This window comes from Acanthaster planci, linkage group LG01, assembly GCF_054643075.1.
Source record: "Acanthaster planci isolate LZ-2023a linkage group LG01, COTS_SCS, whole genome shotgun sequence".
NCBI lineage: Eukaryota > Metazoa > Echinodermata > Asteroidea > Valvatida > Acanthasteridae > Acanthaster > Acanthaster planci.
Genome location: NC_141777.1, coordinates 20,779,714 through 20,799,944, shown reverse-complemented (window position 1 = coordinate 20,799,944; position 20,231 = coordinate 20,779,714). Strand labels below are relative to the sequence as shown.

Genomic DNA, 20,231 nt, shown 5'->3' with positions numbered 1-20,231 from the left:
AATACATGTATGAATATGTATTGTATAGTACGTAATGTACATGTATGTACGTGTACATGTGTGCTAACATGTAATTAACAGACAAGATTTTTCTCCACAGCGAACAAAACCTCATTTGGCCAACTAGCAATCAAGCCTCTGACAAGAGGTCCAATTTGTATGCATTACGGTATTTCTCAAATTTTGAAAACCAATTATATTTGAGCACATATAAGAAAGAATGGGTTTGTGAAAAATCTTGTAACTAAATTGTGCATTTTATGAGCGGGATTCCAATTTGTTTAATAATGTAGTGTTCATCCAGGACTTTCTAGAGTGTTGCTCTTGTGATGGCTTATTAAGTCTTCATGAGATTGACAAGACCATAATGCACACAGGCTGGCTTTAATGTTGGCATTCCCTGCTGCTCAGACACATTCAAAAACTTCAATGATCATGCCAGTGCATACATTGTATTCTAAAATGTGGACAAAAACTGATTATCTCTTGTGTAAAATCTGTGACAAAAAAAAAAAACAGCTCCGGAAATTACTGATGTTTCCAATGATACTACATATAGATCAAATGAGATCTACATGTAGCCTTGCATCTTGATAACAAACCCATTATAGGCCGCTCTGTGAGATTGAAAACCTTATACATGTACATGTAGTTCAAGGCAGCTAAACCACCCTCAGAGGAGATTTGAAAAGCTTTTTCAAGTAGTCTTGTCAGACACAGAGGTGATGATGAACGGAAGCACGAGTGACTGATGAGACTCTTTCGGGGGGGGGTTCTGCACACTCCAGCAACATAATGTGCCACGCTTGGTTAATTATTATCTTGCTGAATGTAAGTGGCGGGAAGAATCTTACTTGGGCTGCAGTTTGCACTTTCAATGGCACAGGTAGTGCATTTTATCCGTAGTTCAAAGGCACTGGTCTGGATACCAAAAGAGAACTCAATTATTGTGTTTGAGATGGAAAAAACCAGGACAAAAAGTCTGATGGTATGTTCTTGTCGGGGATACTCAGGAAGTGAATTCTCTTTGCCAGGCAAGAAAAAACTCTCTCTCGTACATGTAACTCATCAACTCTGAAGAATGAAATGATGGCTCAATGACCTTTGATTTGAGGTATGCATGTACATGTATGAACATGTACAGTGTATATGTAAAGTTTCATTTCTTTTTTAAATCAATGCAAAAAAATCACTGAACAATGTGGAGGGAAAACATGTCTCTCACAGTTGTTCTTATATGTAGGAAAATCCATAACTGCTTCAGATATGACAGTCAGAAAATTGGAATTCTGGCAGATAGAGATCTCAGGTAAACAGCCGACAGGGAAGGGGCCCATTGTCACTATGACTGACAAAAACTATGGCCAAGAGCAACCACCCACTGCACATGCCTGCCAGCATGATGCACGGAGAGATAATTACTACATCTATTTTGCAGGGCATGCTGCTAGGAACTGCAGGGCCACAAATTTAATATGCTTGGGAAAAATTTCAAGCCGTGTTGAATGCCAAAATAACAAAACTCCCACATGACATGAGATTGTGTGTGTGTTGAGGCACAAATTGCAAATGTAGCTTTTACATACGTACTGTACCGATACAAGTGCATGTACATGTACATATGAATAACTATGCCAGGCTGTGACGATGTGAATTTAGAACAGTGACTAACAGCATTCATTAAAAGAAATCTCTAGAAATATTCTTGGAAACTCCTAACATTGCATTTGGCTTTTCATAAATCATATAAATGTTCAAATGAATCTCATGTGCAGTGTGCTCCAGGTAAACATGTGGGAATTCAAATTAGTACGCAGACAAATGTACAATGTGTAACTGAACACTTAGGAAAGAAGAGAATACAAAATTTTTAAAAGAGAGAAATTCATCCGTTCTGAATGCAGACGAAGGTTCTTTAAAGATTAACAGAAACTGTAAACATTTAGTTCACGTGAAGTATTTCAGAATAACGATAAATACGTAACCATTTCAAAACATCGTAACTTTAATGTTTGCCCCATTAATTGTGACTCCAAAATGAATAAAAAGATCCTGAGTTTCCCTGCCCACAAAAAAAATTAATTGTGACTCCAAAATGAATAAAAAGATCCGAGTTTCCCTGCCCACAAAAAAATTCGCTTTTGGCTATTCACACTCCCACGCTGTTTGGATGACATCACCGCCAGAATGCCGACATGTACATGTTCAGTGTACATGTAAATAGGGCACAGTGCATGCAGTATCACACGTTCACAATAGACCATGTTGTGTTTGATGTACATGAAGCTTGGCCAACAGGCAAACACTGCCTCAGTTCAAGAAATACACGGTAGAACTGTGTCTTTTAATTTCTACCTTGAACTGAGATAGTGTTTGCCTGTGGACCAAGCTACATCAAACACAACATGGTCTATTGCGAGCGTGTGACACTGCATGTACTGTGCACTATGCACGTGTACACTGTACATGTCGGCGTTCCAGTGATGGTGTCATCCAATCAGCTTGTGAGCGCAAACGGCCAAAAGGGGATTTTTTGGGGCGGGGTAAACACTCGATCTTTTCATTCATTTGGGGGTCACAATTAATGGGGTAAACATTAAATTTGTGATGTTTTTGAAATGGTTACATATTTTTGTTATTTTGAAATACTTCACGTGAACTGATTGTTTTCAATTTCTGTTACCCTTAATTTTTTTTCAGTTGATAAGTGAATGAGGTACTGTATAATATTCAAATAATTGGCAACAGGCACAGTCATGGAAAGTCTTGGAATGATAATATAAAATAATGTGTAACAGTAATGTCTCACTACATCAGTTAGAGTATTAATTGCATTTACAAAACGATCATGCAGAACCCCATTTCATCCGTTGTAGAATGTATGCATGTAGATTCATGAGAGGCCAATGTACTGGTACTTTGACAGAACTGCATGGGTGGTAGCAATATGGTATTTGGCAGTGCTGTTATCAAGAGAACATGGTTATTTATTTGCTCAGAAATGAACAACAAACAATAGTATGAGCTACTTAGCAACTGTTGACTGATGCAATGTGGGGCATAAGTCGCATGACATGTTTCAACTTTTAGTGCACATAAGGCATGTGCACTATGGGGTATGGAAGGTACAAGATGTCCACTTGCATGTACAATCCCTCATAAATCAACAATTGTTTTGTTACGTATTATAGCCATCATGCAAAGCAATATACACTTGTAAGCACTGAGGTACTGCTGTTGTTTTCAACAGCACACAGTCCCCCTGTTCACTGTAGATCACACACACTGCACCTTATGCCTGGATTTGTAAAAAATGTTTCTTGCATCCCAACACCCCAAGCAGGTACATGTATGTTCATGAAATTATCAACATGTCACTGCACTGAAAGTGCTGATGTACTGAGTCATACGTGTACATGTACATGTAGGTGCATGGAGTGACCAAGTTTATCACAACTGCTTTGACAAATGGCAAGCTCAGTGTAAATTGTGGAATAATAAAATGAAAGTCCACCAGACACCACAGTTTAATGAATGCATGCATGGAGCTCTCAGGTGAAACATGTTCTCAGTGAAAAGAATCTTTCACATGCACTGTACATGTACTGGTACATGTATCTTCATGTACATGTATGTACTTACCGGGTTCCAATTTTACAGTCCATGACAGAAGGATTGTCAAAATCTCCAAGCAGATCTTGCATTTGCACATATTCTGCTCACAGAAACAACGTTAAAGACTTTTTTCTCAAAACGACAAACTAGGGATAGCACCTCCTTTCGTTTTTACAATTTTGTAATCAGAAGAAAATGGGAAAATTGCTTTGGGAAATCGATTTTTTTGTGGCATTTTGTGGAAATCAACAGCAGCCAGTGACAAATAAAAGTGAAGCCTGTAAATTCAATAGGTTACAACAGATGGTAAGTTCAATGTTCAGTTCGACAAAATCCAAGAGTTATTTCCCTGCCCTCACTTGTTCTTAGTTTTCTTTTCAACAAGGTACCCCAAAAAATCCTTCAATTTTGATACCCTCAGTTGAAGAATACTATCATGTATGTAACTTTCTGAGTTTTTAACCGGGAAGGGCCTTGAATCTCCAGGTGATAAAAAATGTGTGCTTAACAAGCACTATGATGTGAATGTCAATTAAGGAAACTTTGCATCTTGGAGATGCCAATTTTGATACTACATTGCAGGTTTTTGATTTCATGGTACAATAAACACTTCACAGTGCTGACTGCAGGGGAGCTTGGGAAAAAAACCACAAGTCTACATGTACATGTACCCTATAGGCACTCAAACTCCTGATGTTCTGTATTAGTGCAGATGTATACCAGCATTATACATGCACCCTCTCAAGTTGATGACGCACAAGTACATGTATACATAAAGTAAAGACAAAACAAAAGACAGCAAAATGTTAGCTTTGGAGGAGTATGTGCACGAAACGCTATTATAGTACCAATTACTGAGATTAAATCTTTCAAAATCTTAAAAACCAGGAGTTGAGTTTTCTGGAACTGGAATGGTATACACGTACGGTATAATTAAACCCTGGTCTTTAAATCTCCAGAATTATCAATGTCTATCAGGAGGGTGAGAGGAATTGGAGGGATATCACTCTACTTGATGCTCCTGGGAGCCTCAAAATATGCCATCAGTTTCTGATTCTCAAAAATTCCAGAAGATTCCTTGCAAGACTGCCTATTGGGAATTTATAGTTGTAAGAAAGCCAGTAAGGTCATATTGCTGAAAAAGGATACTCTCTGAGTTTTTCTCCACAATCCCTTTGTACTCTGGGATGTAAGGTCTTAGGATGTCAGCCATCAGTTTCCGCAGGGCCCACTGTTCTTTTGGGGTATGCTTCTTCAAGATGGTGCCACATTCTCCAGCTTTAAAATTGCCTGAAAACAAAGGAATTGACACATTACATACAAAAGCTGTAGTTGATATGATATAAAAAAAATTGGGGGCCAAGTTTTTTAGTTCTCTGCAGAAACAGCATACATGTATACAGGACTTTCAAATCAAGATCCGAGGGTGAGCAATTCAAATAGATCTACACGTATTTGTAGACTGCATTTTCATTCACCCGAAGTCAGCAACTTTTCAATGAAATTCAGTATCTTCACAAATACTATACACATGTACATGTACCAGGTGCCAAGTTTTGTGTGTGGTTCATGTATGTACATGTACAGATGACGTTGGAGTCAAGTAATACTGGTACAAGTAGCAAAAAAAAAAAAACCAACTCAAACAAGAGGAAAATAAGTGTAAAGTGTGGAGAAAAAGGAAAAAAATGCATCAGTTCAAAGTTAAATTTTATTTACGAGAAGGGATATTTTCTTAATGCAAAAATGTTCATAATGGTATGGTCAAAACTGTTGCCTCAGACACTGGCCAACATGGCTACGGTTTCCGAGCTACATAAGCTAGAGGATTTTAATCAACAAAGACTACAATTTCCAGACATACATGTACACGTAAAACCTCTCATGTTTCCCACGTATAATTTCTTATGTGCCTGTAATTATTAGTTAATTAACTGTAGACTTCCACTGCTACATACGGACACTAAAGTACGGTCACAATTTTTCCATAAATTCAGTGCTACATACATGTATTACTTTAAGATAAATTTACTGATTACTCTTTTTTTGGCCATGGAAAAGTTCTCTTGCAAAGGCCAAGATAGCACCTGTCATGCCTCACCAGCTGCAGATGGGCCCTGCGTGCATTTTATTCACTCATTCAAAGTGCCCTGTAGTTCATGGATTTTGCACAAGATTAAAAGATCTTCAATTTGACCACTGCAAAGGCCGCTGCATTTTTCTTGATTTTTCTCAAAACAGTCAACTCAAACATGAAACAAACGAGTGGAATATGAAAGCTGCAGTACATGTTATACCCTTGAATCAGCCAATCTTGTAATATTATGGGAAAAAAAACAAATGGGGTAACCTCTCTTTTAGTCAAAATGGCACAAACATGTACCGTACACGTACATGTACATGTACTGTACATGTATTTAAGGGACACTGATCCCTCCCCCAAAAGAAAGAAGTTCCACAGAAATATGAGTATGACCATGGTGTGCTCTGAATTTGTGGACCATATTTGCTTCACAACTACATGTATACTGTTACATGTAGATGTGCATGTATGCTGGTACAGTACCTTGGCATATTTCCAAATGACAAATATATCAATGGTTAGGCACCTGCACTTCGAACTTCCTGACTCAGAGTCACTATTCTACAAACAACCAGTGACCTTTGAGCAATCAGGGAGAGGACTAACATGGTTCCTACATGTACAGTACATGTATATGTAAATGTACAATGTACAGCAACATGTACAAAACCCGAGCAGCACATTAGACATTCAATGATTCATAGGAAAGCAAGCATAGCACACGCACATGCAAATTAATATACCAGTACATGTACCATAGGCATTAGAAGGAATTTATGCTTGGATATAAAGCATAATTCCTTTGCAGTTCTAACACAAGCAATATAATGTGTGTACTTCCCCAACACAGGATGCATTCAATTTACATGTACATGGGGCAACAGGCCTGACTTTGGGATGGTCGTGTGTTGTGTCAAACAAAAGCAAGACTGTAAGGACGAGATTAAACCAGAGTCAACTCTTGCTGCCAATCAAACACACAGTATATGAAAACAAAAACACTTGAACCATAGAATAATACAATGAAATTCATGTACCTTCTCCAAAAATAAGAAGTTCTTAGCACATGTACCTATATGTACATGTACTTTGCGTCTACATGTACATGCACGATTTATGTACATAATGCTTACAAGAAATCTAATATGCATGTACATACATTGTACATACACATGTGTTCTAGTAGGTTCCAATATGTACAATTAATTTGGCAACTGATAACCAGCAGTGCTATACCATGCCTAAGTGCATAGTCAAAATGGTCAGATACAATGTAGATGGTCCAAACCATCCATCATTTGGTCAATTACCATTAAACATGTACACGTGTACTATACGGAATGCAGTGCAGTGAATTGAGTTACACATACATGTACATGTACATGTAGGTTTGTGAATACTAAATGCAAACATCTGTAAATTATGGGTACTTGCCACATCTGTGCTCATTTTCACACCAAGAATTAAGGGAAATTTCTAAATCAAATCTTTAATAAAGTTTACAAAATTACCTTGATGGCCAGCCAGCTGGACCCAGGGATATTTTTTCTTGAACGACTGAACAAACGGTGACCAGTGTACCATGTTTCTGATCTTCTTCCATGAGCTTGCCTGCAAGCAGAACAGAACACAACAATTTGTCAGAGAAAATTAAAGTGGTACCAATGACAGCTACATGTAACATGCTGGTGGAGCTACACTGTACAACAGTACATGTACAGTACTATCTATTGAAATGTGTTTTGATGTTCAAAACACACGAGGGAAATGCAACATGCACCTATGTGCATGACCAAATGCCACTCCTATTAAATCCCTCAAATGCATTCTGAAAAAGTGTGCCTGTAAAAACGATTCTATTCCTGTGGTGCTCACATCTGCAGACAACCAAACCAACGAAACCTCCAAACAATTTCATTCACTAAACTTTTTGTCAGAGAAAATTAAAGTGGTAAACTTTTTGGCAGAGGAGAAATGGGTGCACTGATCATGTCAACACCCTACATACTGGTGAGTGTACATTCAACAATCATTTAGTTAAAGAGCATCTCTAAGGAAAACATGTTTTCTCTGATTTCGTCTGTTCAAATACCGGTAAATATAGACGGATCCAAATCGGCTACAATGGCTCCATGCATTGTTTGGTATGCACAAGGGTTTATCCACTATGAACACAGGGCGGAAGTTCCCCTCGTTTTCTCTGTTTTCTCTGAATGACGCAATCCACATTCAGAATTTGCATCTTGGCATGAACAGGAAAAAAGCCCTTTTTCGCTTGTTATAGTTTCCTTATAGTTATACATGTAGCTCTGAAGACAAATGACACTGCGTTCAGTTTTGGATGCTTCCATATTTATTTTAACAGATGAAATCAGAGAAAACATGTTTTCCTTAGAGGTGCTCTTAAACAAGTCTGGCGATGCATTTTTGCTATATTTTACGTGCCACTGTGGTGATCATACTTGCTGGTGAGAGCGGTTCAGAACATGACAGTGCTGGCATTGACCAGAGAGACACAGACATTCTTCCTGAGGCCAAGTCATTCTCTTCAGAGCAAACATGATGCACAACCTTCCCCGAGAAGCCACTCACAGACAAAGGAGGAATGAATATCTCTAAACCCAAGCCTATGCAGCATTTGTCTACAAGTACATAGATAAGACACTCTCTGCAAAATCCAGGGAGAGATTGGAAATTGGCAAATAAAATGTCCCTCCCGGTGTAATCTAATGAAGAATGGCCAATTACTAGTAAACTTCAATATCCTCAGTAAAGCTTTTGTATTCGTCAAGCATCAAGAGATTTGATTAAGTACAAGCCTTCACTTTTTTGAAGGAGGAGATGAAAAAAATTAAAGCAACATGCGACCTTTGAGTAAAGGATTAGAAGGGGGCATAACCTATAACAAAACACTGTACAACTTCAATCATCCCAACATGCCCAACCTGCGTCATAACCATCAAGCAGTCGGCCATGGCATCAGCAACATTTTCCTAGGGGGGGAGGAAAGCATTTTTTCCATAGGGGTGGAGGGAATTTCCAGGGTGGGGAAAAGCACTCCTCAGCAGCAGTGATAAAACTGGTAACAGTTGAAAGAGGTCAATTTCAAGGTTTTTGAAGCAAATAGTTATTTTAATCCCCTTCCATCTCTTTTTTTCATTTCTTTTGCTTATTGCCTCCTTCCTTTCTTAATTTTTCAAATTTCTTTTCCCGGCGGGGGAGGGGGGGAGAGAGGGCAAGAAGGAACGCAACGCTGTTGCCTACCAACCTCCAAGGCCCATGGGCAAGGCTCCATAAAAAGCAAGTGACACCATACCAGTACATGCACACACGTACATGTATGTACTTGTATATATGGTACAATACAGTACAATTACATGTATACCCTCTTAGAAGTTAAAGACCAACTCTAACGATGCTAACTTTTCTCATATTGAATCTTATTCAGAAGAGCCAAGTCAAAAGTGGTGCATACATTGTATTGTTTCAATATCTTCCTTGCAATACACATTTTTAAAACACAGTTTTTGTATCCATAATTCCTGTGAGTCCAGTGGTACTGTACAAATGGACGTGTCTCAAGACTCATAAGCATCTAATGAATACTGATTTTGTGATGTATTACCGTGGAGAGGAAATACCACAGTGCGTGCGCTTTAGGAATGCATAGCCCGCATAGTCACAGACAACAGCACAAACTCCACCAGTGATACACGATTTCAGCATTATTGTATATCAAGAAGAAAGGAACACAAACTCTCACAGAAAAGAGATAATGCAGCACAGTAGACCCGGCATACACATCAATCCCCAGTACACGGTACACATACATGTTCGTGTAGCTCCATGTTCATGTACATGTACATACATGTATGTTTGTAGCAGAACCAGTTTTGCCATGGATACCAGTTTCAATGTTTTGTCCGGTATTGCATCAAACAAATTTCATTTTTCAACAGTGCCGCCAGCAGTCAGATTGTGGAAATTTTCATCAACTCAAAGACACCATTCAAAAGTTCCTGCAAAATTACAAAAAATACAGACGCATTACACACATGATTTGGTAATGAATGTATTAAGATTTTATTACACACTTGATAGTTAATTTTCAAAACTTTAAAACCGTTGGAGTTGGTCTTTAAGACTGTAGAGTACAGAAATCAATTTCACTTAGTAAATTGGTTACAGTAACAGGATACCCTTATCAGTCAAGAACCAGTTTGGCAGAGAGGGAGAATGCGAAATGAAATCCATCCTTGTGGATTTTAAAGAAATTCTCAAAACTTACTTGTTCCATTAATTGTTCTTAATTGTTGTTTCTTGTAAAGCGCATCGGGACCTTGGTGTGATGCGTTATATAAAAACTGTGCTATTATTATTACATGTATTATTATTACACATACATGTACATGTATGGATAGGTACTGTACATGTACCGGTACTTCACTCTCATAATGCAATGAAATTCAATTAATTAATGAGAGCAATCCAGGTGCAGTAAATGTATACTTGTACACATGTTCATACATGTATGTACCGGTATAACAGGTGTAATACTCGGTATCTTTTGGACACCACTGCATATAATTGTTCAATATGAATACAGAAGGAGGTATAAGCACAATGCATTATTGCCCAAGGCACCAAGAAATGGAAACTCTACTGGCACACTTCAATGGGCATAATTTGAAGAAAGTGAAGGAACATGTACATGTAGTACTGTTAATCATGCCTGTACATGTACATCAAACTGTACTGCCATGCACGTTTGCACGGTAAATTTATAAGACAATAAATGTTGCAGAAAACATACCACATGTACATTTAACTGTAGTTGCTTAAATCTTAAACAATTTTAAATAGGGTCTGCCTTTTAAGAACAAGAAGTACTGTTGTCAAGTGTTTCCTTGTTACCATAGCAATGCTCATTTAAAATGTGCATTATGACTTAGGTGAATGTAATGTCCATATCTTCATTCATTAGTTTTTTTAATGTAAGGTAATAAAAGTGAATCTTCAAATGCAAAGTTAGCTTATTTGAATAAATTCATTTATTGAGTGATTTTTTTTTTTCCTTTATACGTGACACCTGCCACTTCCGAATTAAGGCTGATAAGACAGGATGTTCCACACCTGGGGTTCGCAGCGTTGACATGGGGACCAATTGATTGCATGCGTCCCCAAAGGGATCTGCATCTATTTCGTACTGACACTTTGCAGCGTATAACGTTATGGTGGACTCTGTCGCATATTGATCGGTTACCCTCTGCATTCAGAGTCTACTTGCAACAGAATTTTTATGCAACCTTGGATTTTTTTTTAAGACTCTAATGTACCTGCTTTGAAAATTCTGAAGAGAATATACAGATCCCATTGGAAATTCATTGCATGCAATGGTAATACCATCAAGCCCGGATGATACCATGTACCTCGAGAATTATGGGGTCATCACATACCCCTGTGAGTTGCACCCTACAAATACCAGTAGTACATACAGTACATGCACATTGTGTAAGTACACTGTACATGTACAATGTGTATTGTACATGTACACCATGCAAGCAGAAAGTCCATAATACTGAAACATACGTGTACATTATATGCATTGTATGCATGTACAGTGAATGTACCAGTACATGCATGTAGACTTATTTGTACAAGCATGAATGCAGGATCTGTGAGCACATGATCCACCAGTGAAGCAAGGCATCACATGTACATGTACATGTACATGTACACAATGTACATGGTACACTTTACATATATGTACATGTACACATGTAATACTGAACCCATACAACAAATGTACATGTACATAAACTGCTTGAAAATAATTTCCTATAGCAAATGAAAAACTTTTTTTAAACCTTACCAACAAAGATTCATCACATAGACTTACCTTCACAAACAAATGTACATGTACACATATGTAAACTGCTACCACATCTGAAACGCACAATAATGCAGTATTCTACGGACAGGGTTATGATGACCCAACAAGATCCATTGAATAGACCAAGGAGTGGGTAGGAAAAGTTACACTGTATTCATGCAACTCAGGGGCAGTGTTTGCAAAGGCAGTGAACAGCTTGTTTGTGGTACAGATCAATGTACATGTACATGTAGGCCTACTGTACATGTACAGTACAGCTGAATGGAGACCAACAAAAGACAGGGCTAAGGCAGGGAATTATGGGGGATTTCAGAATTACCAACAAAGGGAAACTAGAAAAAAAACTTAGACCCTAAAGACTAAATGCAAAATTATCAATAATCATAACACTGGTAATTATTATTACCGAAAATGAGTCACTTGGGAGACATTCCCATAGGAACGTGCACAAAATTTTTCAAACTTTACCATCCCATAATTCAATATTCCCTAATCCGATCTTAACCAAACTTTGCATGTTTTTCCTTCAGACCCTTATCTATCATTTCTCAAAATGTGGACAGAAAAATTCTCTTCCTTTTGGTAGTCGGAGCAATAGGGAGACATTGAAATGGCACAGTATTTTTTTTCATTTGCGACAACCGGGAAGGTTTAAAATATACCCTTGATGCGCTGTCTAGGAATGAGCAATTCAAAACAGTTTTGCATGGAAACGTCAAGACCAAGTCGCAGTGTAGGAGATTCCTGTCCAAAACTACAAAATGCATAAGACCGGGGTATGTTTCATTTTATGACAAAACACAACAAATCATGCACTTAAACTTGATGGATGTAACAATCAACATAGTATTAGTACATGTATACAAGAACCGCGCAAAAATTACATTTTGAGCTTCCCTATACGACAAGACTTGTGTGAAATATATACACTGTTTACAATAGTTTCTTTCTAAAGTTTAATAATGGATCAACATGGGAGGCTAGCTATATGTACATGTACATGTACCATATAAATATAACCCAAAACAGTTGGGGGAAATCCCCCCCCCCGCAGTTTTTTCCTGATATTGTCACAGTACACTTCATGCCTTCAGAGGTTTTTTTTTCAGTAATATCTTGCAGTCTTTTAACACATGAATCTTGTGATTTTGTGAAAATCTGACATACATGTACATGAGCATGCACCGGCCATTTTTTTCCAAGACTAGGTCAGCCAAAATGTCTACTTTTCTACTGCTCAATGCACAAGGGCTGGCATAAGTGTAGTTTTGAACTTCAAACAACTGCAACAACAATATGTCTGATTCAGTCGAAATTTCCCCTTTATACTGACGAGTTTCTTTGAATGCATGTTATCTAGTTTTAAGACAAAGTTGGGAATGGAACAGCTGAGTTGTTGCCCCTTGCCCCCTCCCCATGAGCTCGTCTGGGAAAAAAAACAGCTCTTTGAGGATAAAAAAACACAGGAAATAACCCACCACTGGCTATGGCCCCCAATCCCCTTCCCCCATTCACCATGTGAACCACATGTATATGTAGGCCTACTGTACGAGCATTCCACCAAGTCTGCTGGTACATGTGACAATTTACTCATGGAAGACTCATGTACATGTATGTATGTACTCGGTGTACGGTACACTAGCACACATAAATGTAAAAGACATCAAAATGCCCCTTTCCCATTTTCAATGTTCTCACTGAAGACGCAGCATATACATGTACATGTATATAACTTTACATGTACATGTAGTAATATTATCACTCAACTAATGCAAATGCTCACATACATGTACACATGCTTAATTTCCTGTGTGGGACCTCCAGCATCTGAAACACAACTGCTACTAGGAAACCCCGGCACAGTGGCTCAAGCATGATGGGCAAGTCAATTCTCCAGGGACAGAAGCATGAGTACATGTACATACATTAATGCAAGGGCTGAATCTACCCTCCTCAAACAGTGCCCAATAAACCTTTACAATTCAGTCAATTAGCAATCAGCAAAGATTACACGGATCCCCTGACATCTTATTAAAGCAATAAAGATGTGTATCAACTATCAGATTATAGGGTAATCTGGAGCATGGATTCCAACTTGCCTACCTTCCCTCTCAAGTTCCTGGAGTCAAATGTTTTCCATTAAGTCAGAACGGCATGAAGGGACCATTTTCTCTGATGTGTTTGCAATTACTCGTATTTTTAAGTGGGACGAAAGAGCATCCAAACCAGTGACCATTCACACATTCCTTCCAAACTTCAAAGTCTGCATGTACCATACAATACATGTACATGATCATACATGTACATGTAGCAAGGGCAGTACTAGGGACTATATCTACATGCACTAGTTTGTACTTTGATACAGTAGATGTGTATAAACGTACATGTACATGTACATGAACATGCACAGTTCACAGCAGGCAACACATACAGGGTACAGAGACCGTACAGGTATACATGTAATCCTAGTGGGACACAGTGCTCTCCATTCTCCTCAATTGTTAAAACACTTGGCAACAGCCTCTCTTCTGGTATGGTAAGGTACGTATAGTTCGAACATTGCTAGGGCTGTGTTGCTTTAAATATTCAGATATTCAATAACATGTACATTAACAAACTGCTTATGTGGAGGTGAAAATTGATAAAATAAACAGGAACGAGAATTCAGTGATTAGAATGATTTGGGGCTAAATGAGTGTTCGGATTGGTTTGCAGTAACACCATTTATACATGCACAAGTAGGGTACAGCCCCACATGTAGGCCTACAGGTACATGTACATGTAGTGATCTGCTCTTGGTGGCTATAGTAATTTGTTGTGTACTCGCAATTCTCTACTCTGTGTAGTTATTCAGTTTGCATTATGTCCTGGGACACAGTGCTTTTAATTCACCTCAGTTGTTAAGGGCAACAGCCTCTCTACTGGTATGGTACGGTGGTTTGCATTATGGAGAGTTTGCTTTCAAAATGTATATGTACTGGTACGTGCCTTTCTTTTTTTAATGCTTTTGATGCAGAAGAGCCGCACTGTACCCAAATGTGCACATGTATGCAGTATTATGTCCTCAGTATTTAAGCCAACTCTTATTCAAAATCACACATAGTTTCCAAACACTGGTGGTAAGCCACTTCATGGACTCTATTTCCTGGTTGTATTATGACAAACACAATGTCCCACTTATGCGTCCCTACACGTATATCCCGATACAACAAAACTGTTTGACGTCATATCAGCAGAATGTACCAGCATATATTTCCAGATTTCACACACGCTCATTCTGTAGTCTGTACCAATGCTGTCTTTCAAATACTTTCTATTTTAGAACTTACTGACAATCCAGACATGCCAGAGTGAAAACATGCCTGATTTGATCTGCATAGGCCTACATCAGTACATGTACATGTATGTGTGTGTTTTTGAAGTTTGTAAACATTCATTTTGAGGATTTTCAATGAATATCTCTTTTATTTTTTTGTTTATTTTTTCAGTCTACACGTGCATATTCCATGATTCCAGATGTGCAACACCTAAGTCTAGTCATGGCACAACGTTGTACATGGAATTTCACCAAATGGGTATAATGAGCTACTTACATGTACATGTATACCGGTACATGTTTATTTTGGTTAGCATGCATCGGTACTATACATATTGACTGTACATTCTGCATATACAGATGTGTATCATGCAATGAATTACTCAACTAAGAGTGACAGTTTGTGATACATGTACATGTATGCATGGTACTAGCTCCATACGCCAGACTGCCCATCCTTTCTCATCCTTTTTTTTTCCTTTTCCAGAAAAATTTCACCACTGAAGCTACATTTCCGTCAAATGAATTACACAGCTTAAACAAACACACTGAATGTCAACAGCCTGCAGAGCAAAACAAAAGTAAACAAAACCAAAAATGCAGATGCCACTGCAGTTTCCTATTTAAAATGGACATGTGCATGTGTAAGTACTTGTATTATAAATTTTCCTTTTGCCCCAAAACTCCTTTAACTGTTTCAGAGTTTGAGTTGCATGTATGCCTCTCTAAATGTATACAGTACTTAAGCTACATGTAGGCCCTACTGGTACCAGTATTTTCTCTGGTGTACGGCTGTGACAATAGGGTACCTGTACATGTACATGTACCTTGCCCAACACCCAAATGAATGGCAAACATCCAGTTCCATTTTTTGTGCTTTTTGGACCTGAAACCTTTGAAATCCAAATCAGTTTTCCTGAAATCAAAGTGTTACTTTCCATGCATCAATTGCCTTCGAGTAAACCTCTGACTTGTTTGATCTCCAAAGCATTAAAACCAGCCAGTAATATCTTAAATTTCACATCTTTAATGCACTGGCAGGGTTTTGTTTGCACATAGCACAAATGGATTTTCGTTCAGTCGATGGGTTCCATTACAAAATTGGGAGAAGCAGACACAAGAAGGGTAACACACTTTCATTTTCAAACCATTCAAAATGTCAATGTCGCAATTCTTATCTCTTTGTACTTGTCTGATTTAGCATTTGTAATTCATTTTGCCACCCTGACGTTGTTTCTATCCGCAGCCCCATTTCCCTTTGAAGTCCTGTTGCAATCTTTCACTGTGTGCAAGCCCCTGCCCACAGCTGCACAGTTTCAGTAACAATGAATACAATGTACATGTACAGTATGTACAGGTACACACTGTACATGTACATGTATAATTCCACAGGTGTCTGTGGGGAGTGGGTCCCAACCAATAAAACCAAGCTGTAAAGGTGCACTCCAATCTTTATTTTTTGTTTGTAAACAAATAGATCTGCTAAACAGAGCACAAATAAAATTGGGGTTTTATTTTTAGTTTTTTATTTCTGTTTTTAAATGAACCCAACCAAACAACCTTGCACTGAGAAGCAGGCAGTGCTATAGAATAAAACGAGCAAGCCTCAAGGCACATGAACAAAAAAGTTAGCATTTATACTACTCCAGTTCATCTCTAACTGATAAGTTTTACATTGTCAGTTGGTAAAACCCTGCGATAAAATATGTAGGTACAACAAATAGGTGGGAAAAAAGAACTTTCCTACTGGGTTTTTTTATTTTATTTCTTTGGGGGTGATTGTCTTGAAACTAATTTGCTGAACTTACTGTAATGTTGCTGTTAAATTAAGCAGTGACTACAAGTGGATTTTTTTTTATTATGAAGCGCATCCTGTTTCTATTAAACTTTGGTAATTACAAGTTTTAGGGTAGCCATATGGCCTTTAAAATAATCCAGGCACCTACACATTAAGAGGGAGGATTAGGGTAAACATACAATTATTTTTGTGGGCCTATAATGCCCTTAAGGTTAACCCTGAGCCTGGCTCAAGCAAATCCATGACAACAACCTTTACTGAGAACACACCATGTCTGACATCATGATGAACGGCTCCTCCCTCAAGTTCTGAAGTTTGTGTACATGTATGTAACAGTACATGTACATTTAGAAAACTCCACACCATCTCTCCTCAAGGCTATTAAGAGCCACATGGGGATACCACAATTAGAGACCTGCATTGAAGGAAGTGTTTTCTTTGTTGTTTCCTTTGGAATATTCAACCTTGCTTGTGTTACAGCATGTGAAGCATACTTTTACATGTAAATCAAGGATAGTTTTAGAATAAATTCAAGCAGATTATATATGGCGATTCAAATCACTGGAAAGGAAAAAAGTGGTCAAAAACTTTTTCACTGAAAGTGTTGAAAGTTAATAATTAACATCAAGGTACATGTACATGATTTACCAGTACACTGTTCTCCTAATTGCTGTGGAATTGTAATGAATAGCAAATCCATAAATGTGGATAAAATAAAAAGTGTACAGACTTGTACGTCTCCAAGCATTTTAAGTCTACACATCTCCCCTAATGAATGTCCAGGTGGACAGTACAATGCAGTATGCTAGTACAGTAATCTAGTGCAGTAATGAGCATAGACCTCCATGAACATTTGCACATACACACATTATGTACATGTACAATGCCGCTAACAAATCTTGTGGTACTGTAATTTCAGCGACACACAAAAAAACACACTGATGCATATAATGCAAACTGTGCAGGACTGAACCTGTCGGAGTATTAGAAGAAAGTACTGTTATTACATGAACACTGCTTGGATGTGCCATGGACAGTAATGAATCTTCATACAGCAGAGTAGCTGACAGACCTTTCAAGAGACCAGAGCAGCTTTAAAAATTTATAAAGCTGCTCATCCCATGGTTTCATATGTATCACCCCCCATACACAGGCTTACCCTCTGCACAGGGGTTGGTGGTGCTTTGGCAGGGATGCACTTTTCGCACATACAGACACGGGAACATTCGTCCTCCAGGGGTGAATCGCTGTCCTCGTCCACAATCTCCATCTCCACTGTCACCCCATTGTTGTTCTCCTGCATCTTAATGCGCTCATCCCCCATCATGGCACGCCCCAGTGAGTCTCTCAATCACAGCCAGTCAGGCAGGCATCCGACAATGACCAAAATATACATGTAGAACTACCCACAGTTCATTAGAAATACCAAACACATGTGTACATGTACTTGGAAAGCTACAGGTGCATGTTGAAGAACTGCTGTACTAGCATAGACAGTTGGAGACACTGATGATTTTGAGTGATATACTCTCAAAAACTGCAGGGTTTATACATAAACTGGCACTTGCTGGAGCGATGATACTATCAGGTCACTTTGTCCGGAAACTGCACGGGTGATGAAATACTGTTTGACACAATGACACTCCTCACAACAAACTACATGTACCTGTGCATATCAGACTTCAGTTCAGTACCAGACCAGAGTCCACGATCTTCTGCCACCCATAATCAATACTGTTAATGCCAAATGTTGCTCTTCCATTTATGATGTGTACACACTGACAAGGGCTAAAGCATTTGCTTAATGAACCTGTGCTGCGCACCCTGTATGCTGAACCATGCAAGAGCAGTGTACACACTGTGCCTGGAAGGCTTCAGTCGATTGGGGGTCAGTGAGCCAACACTAACAACAATGGCAACAGTTGATCCCTGTTGTACTGGTACAGCAAATGTGATGACTGCCGATTGGATCATGTCCATGCATGCATGTATGTGAGAGATCTTCTGGACATGTAAACAAACAACTGCAGCTTTGAAGATTTCAACAGTGCATGTTTCCAGATGAATTTATCACATTTTCCTACAGTACACAAAAGCTTTTTGTTTCTTTTTATTTTCTATTCTGTTACTGATACCCTTGTGTTCAAGCCAACATACCAATTAGTACACATACATGTACAATAGAGAACCATGGAGCTGGCACAACACAGTTCACGGGAAGAAATGTTGATTGTACAGGTACATACATGTATATATCAAGCACAGGTACACGTAATCCAGTACATTTCTGACGTTTGTCCGGTGTAGAATTTATCATCATACCAGTCCAACTCTTTATTCTGCAGATCTCATATGAATTTCTCCATCAAGGTTTCCATCTCGTCCATGTAAACTGTTGGTGAATTCACTATACCAGTACAGTGTAGGTGACTGAGAATATGATGTGGGTGATGGCACAAGGACAAAATCATTATTATACTACATGTATATGATGGAATTACAGGGATGTAAAATGTTGCCAACTTCCAACATGTAAGCAACAACTGCCTTGCTCAGTGTACATGTCCAGCAATACAGTGAAATTGTCTCCGAGTATAACTTGCAGGCAGTCCAGACTGATGTCACCATGAATGAAATGGATGCACGTGCAAGTTCATTAGAGTGACTGAAGCAATTCCTATGAAGAGCAAAAATCATCACAACTCCTGTACAGACCACACAATTTTTCAAATCTGTAGAGCAATAACCCTTCCAACCAACGGCATACAGGTGTGGTAAGGTACATGTATTCACAATTTAACTTCTCTGTCAATCCATAAATATGCATGTACATGTACAGTACAATGTGCAGCAAAGCAATTCTGCACAGGGCTGTACCATTTTTATAGGGACTAGGTAATAATGGGGAAAACAGGATTCAAATATGCGTAGGAAGTACATACTTGTATACACGAAAGTATGGCACAATAACAACGTCTGGTCCTCATGGTAACAAAAACAAATACTGTATACTGGTACATGTACTAGTACGTGAACATGTACATGTACATGTATGTATGTACATGTAAGTATGTACACATATTGTAACTGTTTTACATGTAACTGTTTCACACTTTTGATATCAGATGCGCCATGACTTCCACTATGTAGATACATGTATGTAAATCAGACAACAGAATATACAGTGTACATGTATACGTGTACTGTGAATTTTTATGCACATGAATGTACCATAGGCCTACATATGCATCTTATTAATACGTGTACATGTACATGGGCCAGGAAGTTCAGTGCACATGTACCAGTACATGTAAATAATGGTCAGGAATTATTTTCTCAATTACATGTACGTACTAGTATTTAAGACTAAGAAGTTTTCATTTGTATACAAGTTTGTGAAATACGGTACATGTACATGCAGCTCGCATAATACTATTATGATTCAAATGTCAAGGTACCAGCATAAATTTATCTGTACCACATTTGTACTGGAAGCTCTGGTTTTTCAATTTCTTTCAACAATGTC

At 38.4% G+C, this 20,231-nt stretch overlaps 1 protein-coding gene across 5 annotated transcripts in view; it reads right to left on the bottom strand.

Moving 5' to 3' along the window:
* LOC110990302 (inositol-trisphosphate 3-kinase B-like) overlaps positions 1-20,231 on the bottom strand; it is a 51,295-nt gene that overhangs the window by 8,533 nt on the left and 22,531 nt on the right. For 2 of the 5 annotated variants that reach the window (XM_087139206.1, XM_087139210.1), the window contains exons 4-6: positions 7,210-7,309; positions 4,765-4,905; positions 3,643-3,718 (exon numbers count right to left, since the gene is read on the bottom strand). In XM_087139206.1, coding sequence (XP_086995332.1) covers positions 3,643-3,718; positions 4,765-4,905; positions 7,210-7,309 — 317 coding nt within the window. Of the gene's footprint in view, positions 1-3,642; positions 3,719-4,764; positions 4,906-7,209; positions 7,310-17,864; positions 20,157-20,231 lie in introns of those variants that run through there. The other 3 variants (XM_087139217.1, XM_087139220.1, XM_087139215.1) reach the window with 3 other exon arrangements.